General features: G+C 39.8%; 1 protein-coding gene and 1 long non-coding RNA gene across 2 annotated transcripts; one reads left to right on the top strand and one right to left on the bottom strand.

Moving 5' to 3' along the window:
* Window positions 1-223: 223 nt before the first annotated feature.
* On the top strand, window positions 224-1,000 carry LOC143135404 (uncharacterized). Its single transcript, XR_012988936.1, has 2 exons — window positions 224-307; window positions 863-1,000. It is a non-coding gene; the product is annotated as an uncharacterized LOC143135404 (long non-coding RNA).
* A 6,003-nt stretch (window positions 1,001-7,003) lies between these two features.
* abce1 (ATP-binding cassette, sub-family E (OABP), member 1) lies at window positions 7,004-20,136 on the bottom strand. The gene is made up of 18 exons (XM_076295500.1): window positions 20,016-20,136; window positions 18,552-18,712; window positions 16,359-16,444; window positions 16,159-16,256; window positions 15,685-15,802; window positions 15,321-15,458; window positions 15,155-15,224; window positions 14,940-15,036; window positions 14,355-14,444; window positions 12,808-12,929; window positions 11,027-11,248; window positions 10,850-10,909; window positions 10,687-10,745; window positions 9,456-9,566; window positions 8,961-9,103; window positions 8,743-8,865; window positions 8,175-8,286; window positions 7,004-7,928 (listed from the first exon to the last, which is right to left on the bottom strand). The coding sequence occupies exons 2-18, from the start codon at window positions 18,652-18,654 to the stop codon at window positions 7,881-7,883; spliced, it is 1,800 nt and encodes a 599-aa protein (XP_076151615.1). The 5' UTR covers window positions 18,655-18,712; window positions 20,016-20,136; the 3' UTR covers window positions 7,004-7,880.
* Between the last annotated feature and the right edge of the window lie 263 nt (window positions 20,137-20,399).

Here is a 20,399-nt window from a genome sequence, read left to right as displayed (position 1 = left end):
ACATTGAATCAGCATTACAATCCTGACAAAACCCCGACAGTGCATGAGCATAGATAGAGAGACATCGAAACAACATTGGTTTATAGTTTATATTGCCATAATCGATAGAGCATCGATACATAGTTCACTAAAAGATATTGAAAAGTCATGGATGTATGGTTTACTGGGAAATTTTGACGTGGTGATTGAAAAGTAGTGGATTTTTAGTTAACCGCGCGACGACGTTTGAACTGTCCGGCGGGAGATCATTTTGAGCAACAGTCAACCGTGTTCAGCTCTCTGTCAAGTTCGCCGCTCCACCTTAATGGTAAGCAAGCATTTATTTATCTAACGATAATGTTTCAAAGTGAAATTGTACTACATTAAATTCGGGCATGTTTACAGTCTATGTACATCGTAGCCTACTGTCTAACTTATAAACTCATTCATGCTTGAGTCAACTTAGGCTTCTAGCTACGTTATCGTTGCTGTTGTCAAATTATTGTTTTACGTTACGTTATGGCAGTTCATCATAATGTTATGTTAACCTTAGCTGCTACTCCCAGTCTGATTTATAATTAGGCCTTCCTTAACGTTAGTTGTCAGTAAGTTAGCGTTTATTATATTCATATGATTTACATAAAATGTTTGTTGAGTTTACTGTCAAAATGATAGGCTGAAGATGATGTGCTGCTGGCTAACGTGAACGCTTAGCAGCTACTGTTAGCAACTAGCCTAAGTTGACTCTAGCATGAATGAGTTGTAAGTTAGACAGTAGGCTACGATGTACATAGACTGAATATGATTATTCTAAAGTTTCACTTGTAAGTAGCCTTCAGTTGAACATATTTATCTAACACTGTCCATCTTCTGTTTATGTTAGGTGCCGCTTCACTCTACTGGATGGTGGAGGATCTGACTGCAACCGTAGGCCTACTGAATGGATGGCAGGGAAGCTCAGCACGCGGGAATTTATAAATGAAGAGTGAATAAATGCACTTGCTTTTCAAACTGATAACAAGTTGTCAATGGTTATTTATGCAAGGTTGTGTAGCCTAAACCAGACATACCTAGCCAAATGTATCCTGGCTGTAGATAAAGCAGGGTATGAATTTCCCAATATTTTGCCAGGTTAATGGTTTAGGCTACTGCGGTTTAATATGAATTGAAATACCATTGAAATCGCATTGATCTTTAGTTTGGTTGTAATTTCAACATTGTTTCAATATTATTTTAATTGAAATATAATTGAAATTCCGCTGGTCTATAGTTAATAAATCAACATTGTTTCAATATTAACTGAGGGTGCAAACTGATGTTAAATCAACATCGAAATCCGACATTGATTCAATGATTTAATGTTGACAATGCAATGTTGATTCTACATAGTTTCAATGCCTGTCTGCTATCTGGGGAGGCCCTTGCACGTTTTATTACTTCTTGCACCTCTTTCCACCTTGGTGGACTATCGTCGCATTGGCTACTTAATTCACCAATAGGTGGGATATCAGCAGGAAGTACCATCTCCCTGAACCTCTCCCTATCTTTGTGCACTCCCTCTAAATACTCCTCAAGCTTCTGCTTAGGTTCCAAAAGACTACCACTCTTCTGCATTACGAATAAAGACTTAACAAACTTAAATGGGTCTTTATAGAATGCTAGTCGGGCTCGTCTCAGGAGTCTATATACTCTGTCTCAGGCTTTAAGCATACAATCTGGCTCTCTTAAGACTACCATTTCCTCTGCCCACAACTGATTCAAAATAAATGTCCTCACTACAATAATTCACTATTAAATAATTTAACTATTTAAACTACTCAACTATTTAACTGTTCAGCCATTTCAACTGTCAGTTGTTATCAACCATGACTCCTGCCAACTGTTTCCAAATAAAAGTTTGTTTGGCATTTTATGTTATACAGTATGTTTATATTTCATGTACTGGTCATTTCCTCAAAATTACATTTTCTAGTTAGCAATATAATTACCTTGAGTGCAAATACATGTCCATAGACATATATTTGCAATATATTGGTATCCCTAGTATGCGTACAAATACATATCATATATTAACATATACGCAACTGACCTATATTTGTAATATATTTGTATATCTGGGAAAATATATGTGACTTATATAAAAACGGCCAATGTTGCTATATTTTGAAATATATTTGACATGTACGTGTAATTGTAATATATATATATATATATATATATATATATATATATATATATATATATATATATATATACATACATATACACACACAGGGCATGAAATTGGCACACGCCCACACGCCAAATGCGGGTAACTTTTGTGTTTGGCGGGTGAAACTGTCAATCTACCTGCCACGTTGGCGGGTAGCCAATAAGACAACACTGAGCAAGGAGATGCACTGTCGGGATTGCCGTAGGAAATGTACTCTTTACTCCGCTACATTTTCAATTGCCTTTCGTTACGAGAACAAGTTTATTATTGGAGAAAGTAGGCTCTCAAGGGAGAAAAGAGCACCTCTCCCCCGGTACACAACGGCGTGGGAGAAAAGAAACAGGGCTTCAGAAAGCATTGCTACGTTTCCCCGCGATTATAAAAGTGATGGCTGGCCTATGTAGCCTACTACACAGAAGTAGATGTTCTATATAGCTAACAACTCAGTTAACGCAATGACGTCCTGCTAGTTGCTGCATCTTCTGGTGAGGCTGCCAGAGTGCCAACGAGACTAGAGGTATGGCATGACACGGAAACTTCCACATATATTCATTTCTGGCCAACATCGTTCAACAGTCACATTGGACAAGGAAAGTAGGCCTACAACTTAATTTACAAGCAAAGCAAATGCACTGGAAATCGAGCATACAAGTTAGAAAAAGCCTAGCATTCATTTATGTAGCCTCAATGTTGCAGGACATGACATGAGACGGTCGGCTGAGAAAACAGATAGCCTGCTCTGTCGCTCTACCCGAGTGGATATGCCTAGGCTATTATAGGCTAAATATAGGTCTACCCATAATATAGCCATTGTTTTTAGGTTACATTGTCTGTATGGTGAAGTTATAACCAGACTTCTAGCAATGCAAAGCAGAAGAATCAGCTGCAATGTATTGGAAGACTGATTTTCAATCCATAGCCACGTAATGTTTATTCTGGCTATGACAAAGTATATTAAATAAAATATATTTGAATTGGGCTTTTAAAATATGTTTGACTATATGATTAGTCTACAGAGGAGGAGAAAAGCAAATAGGCATAAAGGATACTTTTGTATCCCTTTAAAGGTCCATCAAAAATATAAAAATGTAGGCCTACAAAAAAGTAACTTGTTAGGCCTACTTGAGTAATTTATTAACAAAGTACTTTTTTACTTTTACTTGAATACTGTAATGTGTATTCTGTACAAGTTCAAGAACCATTCTTATGCATTTTCTGAGCCGTTCACCTTTATTTTGGGCACAAAATAATTTTGGCTGGTAAAAAAACCACTGTGGCAGGTGGATTTCAAAATTCACCTGCCACAGTGGCTGGTGGCTAAAAAAGTTCAGGCCCTGTATATATATATATATAGTAACGATTTGATAGCGAACCACACAGTTGTCCAATCAAAAGGTTTATTCACTGGGAACGAGAGCCGGGACACAGATAGACACAGAACACAATGCAAACAGGGCAAGTCAAGCACGCACACACACACACACACACACACACTACACATACAGGGGAGGACGCAGCCTCCCACACAAAAAGGATCACACACGAGGGAGAACTAAAAGGGAAACATGTTACAATAAAGACGCTAACATTACACACAAAACTAAGGAGAATAACGACATAAACCCCCCAAATGTTCGCTCTCGTATCCCAGGATCCCCTGCGCGGGAGAACGCGAACACTGTCTTTTTGCGCCGACGTTACTATATATATCTATATCTATATCTATATCTATATCTATATCTATATCTATATGTGACGTGTGAGGCATACAGTGACATATACATTATATGTGATTTACATATATTGCCATATATCACATTTTTGTATGGGAAGGGCCTCCCCCATGCGGGTCATATTCTCGCTTAAGTGTTGGAGGAAAGACTGTTGTTCGCCAAGTAAAGTTCCATGATTAACTAAAATCTGATTGAGTCTCTCGCCATCCACTGTGCTCGCTTGTGGCTGAGACATGCTGTCAGGAGGTGGTTGAGCACAGACGCAGAGGCAGAGAATTATCAGAAATGAGTCTCTTTAAGCCAACAGAGGTGCAAGACAAACGGCTCAATCACACCAAAATAGTCACCAGAGCACACAGTTCACAAGAGGTAAGTCCAAGCTTCAGGATACAGTTCAGTTCACAGGTAAATATCCACAACAAAAGCAAAGTCCACTTACAATAGTAATCCAAATGTCCACAGAGAAGTTCAGAGAGGAAAGTCACAAGAAACTGTCCATGAGAATTTAATCCACAATCCGAGAAAGAAGTCCAATTCCAGATAAGAGAGTAATCCAACATAATATCCACTGAGAAGTTCAGCTATGCAGCGTCCACCTTGTGCGCTTGCTCAGGCACAAGATCATGTCACAGCACTGCAGTCATTTTCAGCTCAGCTTATATACTCTGTCAATTAGTCATGTGACCACCAGGTGAATCCACTCATTAATTCACAGGTAGCTGAGAAGGCCAGATAACAGATTCTTGAAAATAATGTCTCCACCTAGTGGTGGCTATGAGGAACTGTGTGAGGTCTGACAGATATAGTCCTAAATATTGGACCAATCGTGCAGTTTAGTGATAAAAGCATGGAACATGGTAGGCCTTCATATATAGGGCCACTACGTCAAGGTGGGGACTCTCAAATGAGCGAGACCTCTCCGGTGAAGTGAAATCGAATAAACCAATCACATGCAACCAGTGTTAAATTCTGATCTGTCTACCTATCTTTTACTCTGCCCTCTTGTGTCTGACTTCGCTCTGGCCACAGTGCACATGCTCTGTCGGCAAAATACACACCCACAGTGTATGATAACATAAACATTTTAAGATATTCGACCCTTTCCTTATCTCATACAAGAGCCCTGTTAGCCTGGCAGCTGTAATTGCAGTTTAAAGTTTTAAGACATTTTTAACACTGAAAAAGGCTGCAGCACCAATGGTCACAATAAAGAAACTACAACAACAAAAAAAAACATCTATCTACAAAATATATATGAAATATGAAAATATAGATGAAAAACATAGGGCAATCCCAAGCAATGTATTTCCCTGGACTAGACTGGAATACTGATCAAAAATGAAGTTGCTGATGTTGAAGTCAATGTTTTCAAATGGGCTATAAAAGAAGAGTTAAGTAAGTATAAGTATAAGTATAAGTATACTCTTTTGATCCTGTGAGGGGAAATTTGGTCTGGTCGGCAACCCTCCGGTTACAAGTCCGAAGCGATAACCAGTAGGCCACGGCTGCCCCACAGATATCCACGACATGCAACATTTTTCAGCAGTTGGAATATAAAACTGGTGACTATAGCGTCAGCGTTAAAATAGTTAATCGTGAAGTACCTTTTACTAGAAAATTGAACTTATTTTCAGTTTTCAGTGTTGTCATTGGAGTAATTTGGTTACCTTCCAAACTCTCAAAATCACAACATCTAGAAACAAGACTCCTCTGGAAGTATCATATCAACTTCAGCATCAGCACCTGAGTTGATTATTTTTTTTACAGTGGTCCGGGAAAATAACTTGCATTATCAAGTATGGGAAGTGGTGGCTTGAATCAGACATGGAAACATTTGATGATGATGATCATTATGGGTGTTGGATGATGATGGATGATTGATGTTTGATGATGGAGTCATTCTGGTCAGTTTTATGCACAAGGCCCAGTGTATATCAGGAAGAGCACTGCATCACTGATCTCCCAAGTAGGCTACATAAAATGGAAGACATTGTCATCTATCCTCCATGAATGATGAAGGAAGACTGGACCATCACAAATATTTCCTTAAACACCATATTTGTACATGCTACAACTGACTTTTTTGTCTAAACCTTTTTAGAGTTTTGTTAAATATATTGACTATGGCCATTGTTGCTGCTGCCGTTTTCAGTGAAAACATGGCTTAAAGATTGCATGGCTTGCAATTACAGGGCTCCTTTAATGCCCCAATACCTCAAAATGTTTCTCTTATAATTCACTATACTGTATGTGTACCAGGTTTTATGCTCTTATCACAAAGTACATGATTGTATAACTCTTATGATCCCGTGAGGGACATCTTGGGTTGGGTATCATGCTTTTGTTTCCAGTCTGCATATTGTATACATAAAGTATGAAATGTCCATCTATGCAAATAAAAAAATATGAATAAAAGATAAATTCACATTTCCTACAATAATGTACCATGGGATGGGCTCCTCATGACTGTTGGTTGGTTGTTCTTCAGTGCCACCTGCTGGTTGGTCATACACACAATATTCACATAGGCTCTCACTGAAATGGAGTGTTTGAATCCTCCTTTTGCTACAGTAACACCATTTCACAAGTTGAAACAAGCAAAAGCGTGTTTGGCAAGGTCGCCGGCCAGGGTGGTGATGAGCTTTGCAGGGATCGTACAGGAGTCAAGCACGATCCATGCGTAGGCCTACACCCCAATGCTGTTACAAGAAGATAGAAGATAGTGGTGAAAGGGAGTGTCCAAGCCAAATGCTACAGCTTGAATAGGTAGACTGAGAATAAATTACTTAAAATGTATAAAATACTGTGTTTTGTCAAGCTCCTCCCAAACTTCAGTTTAGGATGCCAACGGTCTAGTAACACATTCTGATTGCGATATACCATATTATATTACGTCAATAGCCTACTGTATCATATCATGTAGAACGTCTTTCAACTACTTACATTGACCGGAACATTAATACCAACAGGTTCCTGACATTTACATGTAGGTGTAGTTAGAGCCAATTAACAATTAAAGATATTCACACACCCAAAGTGTATCATTTTTAGAGAGCAAGACCACTAGTTTTCAAAATAATCTATGTAAATGGATTTTATTTCATTTGTTTGGATACAATTTCCACTCCAGGCTTCAAGAAATGAGATTGCCTTCAACAATTACCACCCAGGTTTAGTACTTGCATACACACAAACACACTCATACACACTAAGCTAATGGTGACCGAAAAAAATGGAACCTTTCTGAATTCCAGTGCACTTCCAATTTTTGTGACAAAGATGGAAATGACACTAGGAATTAACTGTAATAAACATTATAATTAATAGTTATAGCCATAATACCTTAGGACCGTTTTGTATCATGGAGCTGGGAAAGGCTGCAATCAATGTTAAGAAGCCAGGAGCATGGACTGAGCATAGAGGGTGAATAATCAGTTATGATATCAATGCTCCATCACCAGTGGAGATTAGACGTTGATACATCATGCCCCTGACCACTGGTCTAGGGTCAGTTTCAAAGGTTTGCTGACCATGGTGAAAGTGGGGATCTAGAGTGAAGTAAGTTTTTCCAAATGGCTCTCTGGGGGTCAAACCTCTACATTTTCACATACACTCACGTACAGCCATGCAGAGGAGGTGGGGCAGCTAGCATTTATTGAGGAGAGGAATATTCTTTCTTTAAAAAAAAAGAATCAATATGATAATTCAGAAAGATAAAATAACACATTTTTTTATATAGCTGCTGGTACTCCTGGAGGGATGACAGAGGCCCAGCCGAGCACCAACATGTGAAGGCTGGAAGCGGAAGCAGCAGGTCTGTGGTCCGTGCCCCTTCTTGGACCCTCGGCGGAGCAGGTTACGACCCCCTCTCTTCTCCAAGCTGTACAGGTTACGCTAGACGGTTGTAGTGGGATGGATAGCACGGCAGGCCAAAGCGATGGGGGAAGGATGTGTGGCTAGTCATCAAGGAAGAAGTAGTTTCCAGACTTCTTCTGCTCCACGTCCTTTAGGTAAAAATGGGGAGAACAAAATGTATTAAAAAACACCATTTTGAAAAGTACTTCAAGGTTTTAAAACATCATAATGTTTGAGATGAATGTACTTCAGCTGTGCAACCAAGGTGCTCGAAAGTGTACAATTGGAAAAGGACTTTTGTCCAAACATACAGATTAAATGCCAAGAATTTGGTGCAATTAAAATATCTCTTTCAATATTACAATGTAGCATCGTGTCAAGTGTCACCCCCATACCTTAATGGAATTGAGTTTGTTGATCCTTGGTCGAAAGTTGTTGGGGTCTCTTCTGAAAGTGATCTCCAGCAAGGAGAGAAACTTGTTCATGCCAGCCAGTAGAGTCTGTGGCCTAAAAGATCAAGAATTCAGACATCACAACCCATCACATACTTCCTCCATTTGCACCATGATTGACAACATCACACTGGTTTCAGCTCAATTAGTCAAACTGATAACCTAACTGTATTTAGGTCTAATACAAAAAAGTTAATTTAACCTAGTGTAGTTCAACTTTATCCTAAATGTCCCCCCCCCCCAATAATTGCCAACATTAGAACAATTATGACAACAACAACAACTTGCATTTTTAGTGCCTTATCAAGGCGCTGTATTCCCCTACGCCTTATGTCCCTATACAATGAACCAGGAATCCCGCTAACTGCCACCAATGTGTATCACCCATCTAGGTGATACACGCCAGCTATTTTGGCCAGAATGCTAACCACACACTGGGGAACCCCCTATCCCTGCCAACTGGACAGCCAGCCTTTCAGTTTTACTCATTTGTGACTGTAGATGTACTCACGTGTTTGCAGTTGTGCTTCTTGATGGGATTCCATCAAACACAATGACTCGGTCAGCCAGATAGGTTGCCATGATGAAGTCGTGTTCCACAACAAATGCCGTTTTCTTAGCATGGAGAATAAACCTGGAGAGTAAATATCAGTGCAAATGTAAGTACAACAATTTAAGAAAGCGCAAAACCCCTAAAGGCTCTTCTTGAGGTTTCTTCTGGCGGTTCACCTTTTGACGACCCTAGCAGCCATGAGACGCTGCTCGGAGTCTAGGTAGGCAGAGGGCTCGTCGATCAGATAGACATCAGCAGGTTTGCCCAGACACAAGGCCAGGGCTACTCTCTGCAACTCTCCTCCAGACAAGTTCTGGACCTGCAAACACACAACAACATATGCATTATAAAATACTAATCAGATACTTAGTAACTTGGGTTCACACAACAACATATGCACTATAAAATACTAATCAGATACTTAGTAACTTGGGTTCACACAACAACATATGCACTATAAAATACTAATCAGATACTTAGTAACTTGGGTTCTTTAACCAAAATATATGTGAGGGGAAATGGACTTGATTAACACTTGGTATGAAACTAAAGCCCGTTTCAAACGTATGGAGAACCCGGTCTGGAGAACGCCCTGAACTACCCCTGCACCTATGACATTGAGCAAACACATTACAGAATGGAAGAATCATTTCAAAAGTTGGGTCACTTACATCCTGGTCGATGATGCTCTCAATCTGCATGGGCTTCATGACATCCGTGACAAACTGAGGATGCATATAAGCATCTCTGATCTTCTCGTGCATAAGGGCACGCACACTTCCCTAAAAGAACACAAACACACACACACACAATGCCAACACAACAGATCAGTTGAACTATTTTAGACCTTAATATCAAGTCTTTCAATCACTTCAGTTCAAAAACACACATCTACAGTGCTGCTTGAAAGTTTGTAAACCCTTAGACATGGTCAGATCATGGTGTTGTGATGAAGGCCCTCCATTTGCAAATAATTGGTCTTACAGTGGATAAATGGAGCTGGAATCTTTTAGAGAGGGTCTTATAGCTTTCCCCAGACACTACTCTCTTCCTTATGTCCTCGGATATCTCCTCTTCTCTTGGCACTGCTGTTCCCTGTGTGTATGCCTTGGCACTACAGTGGTTTGGTGGATTTCCTCTCTTTTAATCATGGCTCCTCAAAGCCTTTCCAACGGAAGTCTGTTTGATTAGTATGCTTAATTGATTATTTCAGCACCCAAATATTTTTTACATTAAAAGGCACTCTAAGCGATGCCACGCGTTTGTTAGGCTGAAACATTTTATGTCACTTACTGCAAACATCACCTAACCAGCCGTCTGTGTCCTGAATACACTGTAAAAAAACGCGATCTCTGGACAGCCCAGGCTCCAAGAACGGCAACAAAAACAACCTGGGCAAACCTAGCCCATAAAAACCTAACAAACTGTTCCAGCAAATCACCGATTTTTGTGCGTTTAGGAGAGTTTCAATTGCACGGGAGCAGCACGGGAGGGAGGGGGAGGAAATAGCGTGCTAGCTCTTTGTTTTGTTTGAAAATCAACAGAAGTGACGTTACCCAGCATCGCTTAGAGCACCTTTAATCAATTACCTACTTGTCTTTACCAATGTAGCTGGGGGTTCACTTACTTTTGTACATACATTAATTCCATGTTTCATGATTTTTTAGGCTTCTCACGGAATTCCCTTTAAACAAGTCCATGCATTTGATAAAATATACACACCTGGCAGTTCATATTTAAACACTATTCATGATTAAACAGAAACCTCCAAACTGTTCAAGAGGTTCACATACTTTAAAGCAGCACTGTATGGAACACTGACATTCACTGGAAATACAGCAGGACTGTATGGGGCACAAGTGAAACGTGTTTGGTCTGTAGTTACTGTCAGATCAGACTCACTTTGAATTTTGGGCTGATCTTCTGAGGTTTGTAGCTGACATTCAGGAGGGGTACATCACCTGTAAGTCAGACAGAATGGATTTAATATCAGGTTCACGTCAGCTTATCTTCCCTGAAACACCATCTTGCAAAAATATCTAAAATGACAGCTACTGGTTCTCACCTCCTTCATCTGGCTTTAGTCGGCCAGCCAGCATTCTGATAAATGTGGTCTTGCCAGTTCCTAAAATCCGAACCAAAAAATTAGTGAGAACTTTCATTTGTTACAGAGCCAGACCCATTGCCTACCTTGCCATTTTAACATTTTCCTTTCTACTGCTCGGACTACTCACTCACTCACCATTCTCTCCCAGCATGACCATGATCTCAGAGTCAGTGAACTCCCCCTCCACGATGGCCAGTTCAAAGTCGCCCATGGCCTTCCTCATGTTGGGGTACTGGTAGCGGCACATCTTCTTTATCTCCTCCTCATTGGCAGTCTCTGCAACTTTGAAAACCAGCGACGTCTCCCGGAAGCGAAGATTCTCAGTAGGAACATACCCGTCCAAGAAGATGTTGATTCCTGATTAAACAGATTTCAGATCATTAAGCCTCTTTGATGCTGGCATACAGCAGCAGCCGGTTGCACCAGTTGAACGCAGGTTCCGTCTTAGTTTAGTTCTAACGTAAACTGGCACTACGTTGTCTACGAGTTTATGAGCTACTACAATTTTATGGGTTGCACCACGAAAAAGTTTCAAAGTAACACTAAGTTATGACTTAAATTTTACATCTTCCTCTCCCTAGGTGTAAGGTCCCTTGTAAGTAAGTTGTTTACATGGTTTTCTAATTTAATGGTGGGAATGTTCAATTTAACAAAGTATAGGTCGAGAAGAGTTACATACGTGACCGATTACACATTTAATTTACTTGAACAGTGTTTGAATCACGTTTGTATTCACTAGAAATCGTCTGGACCTAGCAGTACAAATACCAAACATCTACCTCATTACCACACAAAGCACACATTTCATTGCTGTTGATTGATCCGTTATCAGAGATTTCATTAGCCATAACTTCTTAGAAATATAGAGTGTTACTGTTACCTTCACTACATATCCACTGCAGTAGCCTACGTTAGGCCAACAGTGGTGGCTGAAATATTCCCAAAGCAATAAAGTCTGTTATTAAAAATACAGTGTTATTTTATTCCATACAACAATGTAAATGTGGAGGAAGTCAAACCTAAATGTTGCTGTAGCATATAACCTTACAGCGAACGTTACCAACATGCAAAGTGCTGTAAATCTGTGACGCTTTTAATATCATTAAACAATGATATTGATTGGTTGTCAACGGTAAAAAAGTCATTCTATAAGACAATATTTTGATTTAATAGCTACTGAGGTTCTCTACAAACAAATCGAAGGAAAGGCCTAACAAGTTGATTAACGAATGGAGCACAAACAATCGTCAACGAACGCGAGGAGGGTCGGCTACTCCTCTTTCGCGTTCATGGACATTGGTTTGCGTTGCATTCGTCAATCAACTTGTTAAACCTTTACTTTGAGGTGGCCGTGAAAGAAAGACAGCTACGGTAGGCTAAAAGACACGCTTCGGAAAATAACATTGCTATAACCTACGAAAGACTTAAAACGTTTACAATACTTTGATTTGTCTGTAGAGAACCTCACCACACTAACACAGAAGTGTCATTCTATTTTTAACATTGTCAGTGGTGGAAAATAGAGTTTGTTTTTGACGTGTGTCTTTGCCCTTTGCACTTGCATTGTAAGACAATTTGGTGTTAATGCAAAGGACTGTCTTGCTCAAAACTGCACCAATTAACGTAATTATGCTCTCAAACAACTGTTTGAACCTGTTAGCTTTTGGAAATAGACCCTAGGTTGTTTTTGCTCCGGAACATCCCTTTAAGTAGCAATGGTGCAACAGAAAAAGAATGCAGTGCTAGTTTAAAACTAGTTTCAACGTAAGGTTTAAGACACACCTCACACCTAAACTTACGATCGACCTTACGTTCTACTGGTGCAACCGGCTGCAGGTGAACATTTGGAAACAATATTCCAATTCATATTGCTGCAAGAAATAAAGCTTGAAGAACCTGAAGGAAGATGGACTAACCTTCCCTGACACTGAAAGGCATGGTGACAACCCCATACGCACTGGGCACTCCATAAAGGCAGCAGATGAAGTCTGACAGGTAGTCCAGCACACTCAGGTCATGCTCCACTACAATGATGTACCTGGGATCAGAAACAAGTCAATTCTATGTCCAGTGTTTCCCCTAGAAATCTTTCCAGCAGCGGTGCTGTTGATTGTAGGAAGCCCCCCCCCCAAAAAAAAGAGAAACATTTGAAAAAATGACTCCTTAAATGGTGATTTCTGGTGGATTGTGTGAAAGAAATAGACAGATTGAGTTACAAATTATGACATGACCATCAACACAAGCATTTACAAAGCATGATTTTTGCAGTACTTCAACAGGATAATTCATGTTTTTCTTTCACCTTTTTCATTTACATTATTAGTAATTAGCCACTGTACACTGTAGGCCACTGTACAAACTATTACTATTGAGAATATACAGTGCTGTGCATAAGTTAAGACATTTATTTATATAATAACATTTATTTAATTACGATAGGCCTACATGATACATTAAAAAAGAATTGATGTCCAATTTTGTATTTTTTTATTAAGGCATTAAGACAAAAGGCAAAATATGTTTTTTATTCCTCCCTTTAGTCAATTTCAGCATGGGTGTCTTAACTTTTGCACAGCACTGTATAAACTATACTTCTCTTACATGTCATTACACTGTTGGTGCTGTGCAAATCGAATTGAGTGCCTGTCACTTTAATGCCTTGACGCCCGTGAGGCTTGCTTGATTCTCACGGTCTTAAGCTAACTTAGTAGCGTTGTTGTGCATGGTGCATACAAATATGTGGATGAAATGAATTATGTTTCCCATGTCATTTGGTAAAATAAATGCTCAAAAACTCAAAGAAAATCTATCTTGGATTATAGCAGATAAGCGTCTTGTATCATATCTATAATTTTGGTGAGCTCTACGAATTACAAACTCTCAGATGTAAAAGATTGCATATCCTATTACTCAAATTCAATTAAACCCACCAATAGGCTAGCTAGATCTTAGTTTCACAGCCTAGGTATGTTAGCAACACAGGGCTTGAAAGCATTGCCTGTATCACAAACAAAAACGAAACAATGCGTGGAATTTATCTGGGAATAGGCTACTGAAGGTAGGGGCCAGCTATCTCGCTGGCGTGTTTAATTTGGTTCCTTGGTTGTAGGCTACGTTTTTTTGCCCAAAATTGCATCTGCTAATAAACTTAAACATAAACACAAACAAGCGTGATCTCCTGTGGAATCCCTGACTGCGCCTTCAACGTTAGCCTACTATTATTTGTTGACATGAAACCTGAACAAACGGCAGCTGTTCCTGAAGTTCCATTGCGTCTATTTTTTTAATTATGCTTTTTTTGCAGTGGCGCTTGAATTCCAGGAGCGGCGCTGCGCCGCTGATGAATACATTGTAGGTGAAACACTGGTGTCATAAAACTGCACTCAGATGGCTTTCCAAATGATGGTGCAAATGGAACTTACAAACACACACAGACACATACACAGACAACACACAGCCTTACCTGTCTGGAGTGATGAGAGAACGAATGGTGATGGCAGCTTTTAAACGCTGCTTCACGTCTAGGTAACTGGATGGCTCGTCAAACATAAAACTGATAAAAATACAAAGAAAAACATATCACCCCAGAGCCAAGTTTAGTGAGTGGACGTGCACACAATAATTTGTATAGCCATGCCTTGCTTGTCCATACATCACATGCTAAACTGACCATTCACCCTACTCCATTCATTCCATGTTCTCACTCAATAATGTAATATAATATAATATAATAATATAATAATACATATTTCTTCCCCTTGGAATTATAAGGTTCTATCTACGTTTTGAGTAGTTCTGAGATATTGAGCTTCATAGTCTAATAATACCAGTGTTATACTGATAAGCGGAACAAACCTCTTTAGATACACAGAGAAACACCTCAACTCACCTTCTTAAGGTGTCACAGAATAAGAATATCTCAGTAACTCAATTTTGACAAAATGGCAGATAGAACCTTATTTTAAGGGGACGATTTGTATGTGTGTTTGATGTCCCTGGAGTTCCACCCAACAGGAAGCAGGCAAATGAGCATGTGGCCACCACTCACATGTCTGCTCTCTGGATGCACACCACAGCGCAGGCAAAGCGCTGGAGTTCTCCTCCAGACAGATCCTCCACATTTCTCCCCCTCAGATGGGTCAGATCTAAAAAAAATCATAACAGAAGCTATGTTAACGAGCAGCCACATAACCAATCAGCATGACCATGTCAAATAGATAGCCAACGCTTACAAAACGTAAAGAGAGACTTAATCACACATACCGAGCTGGGCACAGACTATAGTTTCTGTTTTAGTGTCGTCCTTTCTGCTCAGAATAGCACCAACAGTCCCCTAATGGAAAAAATAACCATAGGACACAAACTGCGGTAAAGCGTACAGACAGCCTTAAAATATAGAGGAAAATTCATGTGATGCCTCTCAACTAACCTTGACGGTCTTGGGAATCTGGTCGACATACTGGGGTTTCACAATAGCCTTCAGGTCATCCTCCAGGATCTTGGTGAAGTAGTTCTGAAGCTCAGACCCTCTGAAATAGGTCAGGATTTCTTGCCAATCTGGTGGGGCCTATAGGATAACAATTCAGCCTTCAAATAAGACATATCCCTTACCATACAGCTACGGTAGCAAGTGAGAATTTTATTCTATGAAGGTACTTTCTTACACAAAGTGGTGTTACATACAGAAACAAAATAACACCCAACAGCTGTGCTTAATAACACATTTAAGTTAATGAAGGTCAATTTGTAATTCAGTCAGGAAAGCCATGTGGGTGATCAAAACTTGAACTCACATCAAATTTCCCCAGGTTGGGCTTCTGTTTCCCAGCGAGGATCTTGAGTGCAGTTGACTTCCCGATACCATTGGTGCCAACCAGTCCCAAGACTTCACCTGGTCTAGGTATAGGCAATCTGTACCAGAATCATTAGTACATAACCTGAAATCTCTTCCACATATGAAATTAACAACAATGTAACATGAATCACAGTAAAGTTCTGTGTGTCTTTATTCCCACATGAAACAGCAAGTTACGGAATAGTGAGCTCAAACTTCCATAAGATGAGACAGGCAGCACCATCAGCAAACTTTCCTAACATAGTAAGTTCACATGTTACAGAAGGCTAATTTAGTAGGTTAAGGATAATATTCAATGATAAGGAATTGGACCATAGGTTGAACAACCATCACAGGGAATAAACTGCATGATTTACTGCTGACATGAACCTGGGATGCACTAACACACAATAGTTAGCAAAAGTTAACTCACCGATGCAACTTGAATGAGTTGGCACAGTATCTGTGGGTTGTCTCTTTTTCAAGGTTGCTTGGCAGATTAACAATTGACAAGGCCCCGAAAGGACATTTCTAAATAAGTTACACAAACAAAGCACAAGTCACAAAATTAGACTACAGCAAGGGTCGAAAATGCTTTTACATAGAAAGATAGTAAAAACATCAATGGTATACCTTGATGCAAATACCACAGCCAATGCAGAGAGATTCAGAAATCCACACAATTTTGGACTGACTGGTCACCTCTATGCATAGTTTACCTAGAAAATAAAAACATATGGTCACTTATCTGGTAGATACAAGTTTTTAATCAAAAATGAGTTACACCTTAATGCTGGGCGGTATGACCAAAATGTGTATCACAGTATTTTTAAAAAACGGTTTCACGCTATATGACGGTATTTTTTTCCCATGCATAATCAGATGTTCACAGCATTTTCTACTGGTTGAGAAAGGAATTGCTGCAGCACATTGACTATGGATGGTTTACGGTCATGATGTAGAATAACTCCACACTAGTGGTAATGCAGGTTTGCATGGCCCCAGAAAATGAATTATAACGATTATCTCATGATTCTAATGAAGTGAGGAATCAGAATGCAAAGATGTGCAAATTTCACTAACATCTTGTATAAAACCAATACAAAAAGTAGTCAACTTGCAATAATTATACTTTTTTGAAAATTATACAATTGAAAATAAAACATCTCTGTTAATATGCTTACTCTGTCAAATAGGCCTATCAGAAACATGCCTTATTGTTATTGTGTGGTTTACATGATGTTAGTGGTAGGTTAGCATTAACTTCATGTGAATGCCTTGTTATCTTGCCATGAGCTTTGGTTCGGTTCGCTAGGCCAGGGGTTCCCAAACTTTTCAACCCACGACCCCCAAAATAACTGTGCCAGAGACTGGCGACCCCCACTATCCCTGGATGTGACTCAAAAAATAAAATAAAATGTGCGCACCGGCCATACGCACTAGGCTTATCCAAACACGGGCTTAACGACAACACAAAAGAACAGAGCAGCCTGTTATGATTTTACATATAGAAATTTACTATATGATAAAAGCAGAATATCTTAGTCAAAAAATAATATCCATGTAACATGAGTGCACATTATTGCTGTCGTGCAAACTTAACTTTGAAACATTAGTTTAATTTCAATTTTAACAGAAGAATATCTCAGTCAGGGTAATATCCACAAACTGTTGTAAACACATGTACATTGTTGCTGCGCAAATTTACATTTTGCCAACTATGTTTCAGCGTTAATCTCAACTAATGAGATGGATGCGCGCTATGCGCGGAACACAGCAAGTCCATTCTTGGTTTAATTGTGGAGACGGCCACACGGAGATGATCCTCCACATTTAGACGCGATCTGTATTTGTTTTTAATATATGTCAGTGCAGAGAAAGTCTTTTCGCACAGGTATGTGGAGCCAAACGGCGTCAGTACGTCCATCGCGGCCTTGAATAGCTGTGGATATTCCCTCTCGACTGAAATCCAGAACTCATCAAGCGTCTTGGAATTAAAATCTGTCTATAAAGTGCGGTCAAGTGACAGCTCTTTTATTTTTCCCCAAATTTATTTGATTTATGGAAATCATTTCGCGACCCACCCCTCGGCGTCCCCCGACCCTCACTTTGGGAACCCATGCGCTAGGCAAAACATTAACAAAGTAGTTCGTTTTGGTGCACTGATGACAATCAGGATCATTTCTAACTAGCCAGCTAGTATTGTTCAATTCATGTGTATAACATGCTTTACTTGCTACCTGGATAATTTCAGCGAATATTCTTAAAGGTGAGATTAATGATAAGATCAATACAGTATCCCTTAATGTTTTTCCTTATCTAAAGAAACAATTTCAGGAATTCTGTGCAACAATCCCTTACCTAAGGAGAAATTAAGCCTTAAGGGTCATACTTCAGGGGAAAAACTTAAGGTGTTTTGTGTTTACCCTCACCACGCCTTGCAGTCGCACCATGCGTGCGTGTTTAGGAGCGCAACATTGAAAAGAGTCCCGTCTGAAACAGTGTCACGCGGCGAAGTGTTGCAAACCTTGTGAAATTAAATACACCGATATGGCGGTATATTAAAAATTCATATCATAAAGAAAATATACACCGGTATACGGTGTGAACCGGTACCGCCCATCACTATTACACCTGAAGAATAACATACAAGCTAAATTGCAACATAGAGTACCATAAAAACCAAGTAAACAACGAAGTACTGCATAACAAACAGTCTGGTTCAGTCTACAGAACGTTAGATTTGCCCTAAAAGAAAGAAAACAATAGCCTAAATCAGCAGGGCTAATTTCTGAGGAATCAATAGGCCTTCTTGTTTTGACTTACCCATTCGGACAACTGGGCAGCTCTTTTTGCACTCCTGTCGGCATTTCTTTGGCTTGCACTTGTCATGGTTAACAATGGCGATTCGAGTCGGTTTTTCCGACATTCTGCCTGCCTTTTTCCAAAACAGAGCAGAGCAGACTCCTTTGCCCGAATAGGGACCTCTGTGAAGATACACATTTCTTAAACAATGGATTCATGAGACATTCAGTAAGCTTTATACTCAAGACCACCCCTAATTAAAAACAGCCTTGACCTAGAGGAAATCCGCAAAAACGTCTAAGTTACCTAGAGAACATGTAGGGGATAATGTACAGAACACCGGTCATTATTGGGAAAATAAGTCCCTTAAACATCCCTTAACCGATAACGTTAATTTGAGGCATGTATCCTTAACGACTAGCAGCTAATCGTTTCTAAATCATTAACATCTGGTTAGTTAGTTAGTTAATAGTCCGTTTTTCAAGTGTTGCTAGTCAGATAAGGCATGAGCACTGAGCTAAATAGCCATCACGATACCACTGTTCAGATGGTATGCTTAACGTTATTGGCTTGTCCAATGTTAATCAGAGACAACTCTTTTACCACTCGGCTCAGATAACTCGATTCCCTGCCTCCCTGGCTATGGCTAACATTACGGTGTAGTAATGTTAACCAACCACAGCTAACAGTGCTAGCTGGGATAACTAGCTACACCGTGCTAGCTTGCTGCCCACAAGCAGTCACCCTTCTGACGTTAGATTTTTTTTAAAGAGTAGTCCGTAAATAACATAGTAGTTACCATATCCATCAGAATTTGTTAACTAAGGACAAACAATATCATACATTGAGGCGTTCCAGCAAATGGACGAGGATAACTGACTTGGCTTGACTAACGTTAGCGTTATGTTAATGTCTGCGCAATCATAGCTGGCTAGGTGGCCATCGTAGATTTGATTGCGTTAGCTAGGTCTAGCTGCTAGCTGGAAACCAAACCTATGCCCGTGGACATGACATCTAACGACAGACTGGCATTGTTGAAGCCGGTCTTTGAACTTACATGACAAATTACAATCCCCTCCTTCACGTAGATTTGAATCGGCATTAACTTTTAACGTTAACCGTGAATTTATCATTCTAACGGCACACTTAACATGCTGTCAAACTCTCATATTGACACAAGTCAGACAACGTATTATGTTGAACATTATGTCGTTGAAAAACTCGACAAGCACCAGAGCCTGAACAAATCTCGTATGTCCACAGTCTGAAAAGTAACGCTAGTTAGCTAATCTGGTTGGTGTATGCTAGTTAATGAATCAAGATAACATCATCTAGCTAGCAACGTTCCCTTGATTAAGCTAACGCTAGCACCACCACGTCATGGTAACTACGACACCGACATGGCAATATAGCCTACAAATTAATCCATGTACTCATTGGGAGATTTACAATTACCCATCGTTTTCTGATTCTGTTCATACTTACCACAAACAAACGTATAGACACCTCTAGATGACCTTATCTGTTATAAGCTTGGCTAAAAATGCAACAATTACAGAGCAACGTGGTGCTCTCCCTGAACAGCGAAAAAGCCGGGGAGGAAATATGGCGCGCCGTACGTAAACGTCGACGTCAAACCGTAGGCGCTGTCACCTGACGTAATTTCCCGTGAAGAAAATCCACTTGTTGCATCTATGGTTGCATCCAGTAGGATCGGTGTTTTATTTCAGGTAGGCATCTTTACTATTCAGGCATATTTACCAGTCATTTTAAGCCAAAATAGGGGTCAAGGTTGAACAAATTGCAATACAAGCAAACTTAACTGATTTTGAATCCTCAATATGTCCTGAGTAAGGGAAAAAAAGCCCC

The sequence above is a fragment of the Alosa pseudoharengus genome, unplaced genomic scaffold (assembly GCF_046254945.1).
Source record: "Alosa pseudoharengus isolate Yale_2024_CS ecotype anadromous, Long Island Sound unplaced genomic scaffold, YU_APseudo_1.1 YU_APseudo_1.1_scf_2, whole genome shotgun sequence".
NCBI lineage: Eukaryota > Metazoa > Chordata > Actinopteri > Clupeiformes > Clupeidae > Alosa > Alosa pseudoharengus.
The sequence above is the reverse complement of the archived record's forward strand: the minus strand, read 5'-3'. Positions and strand labels throughout refer to the sequence as shown.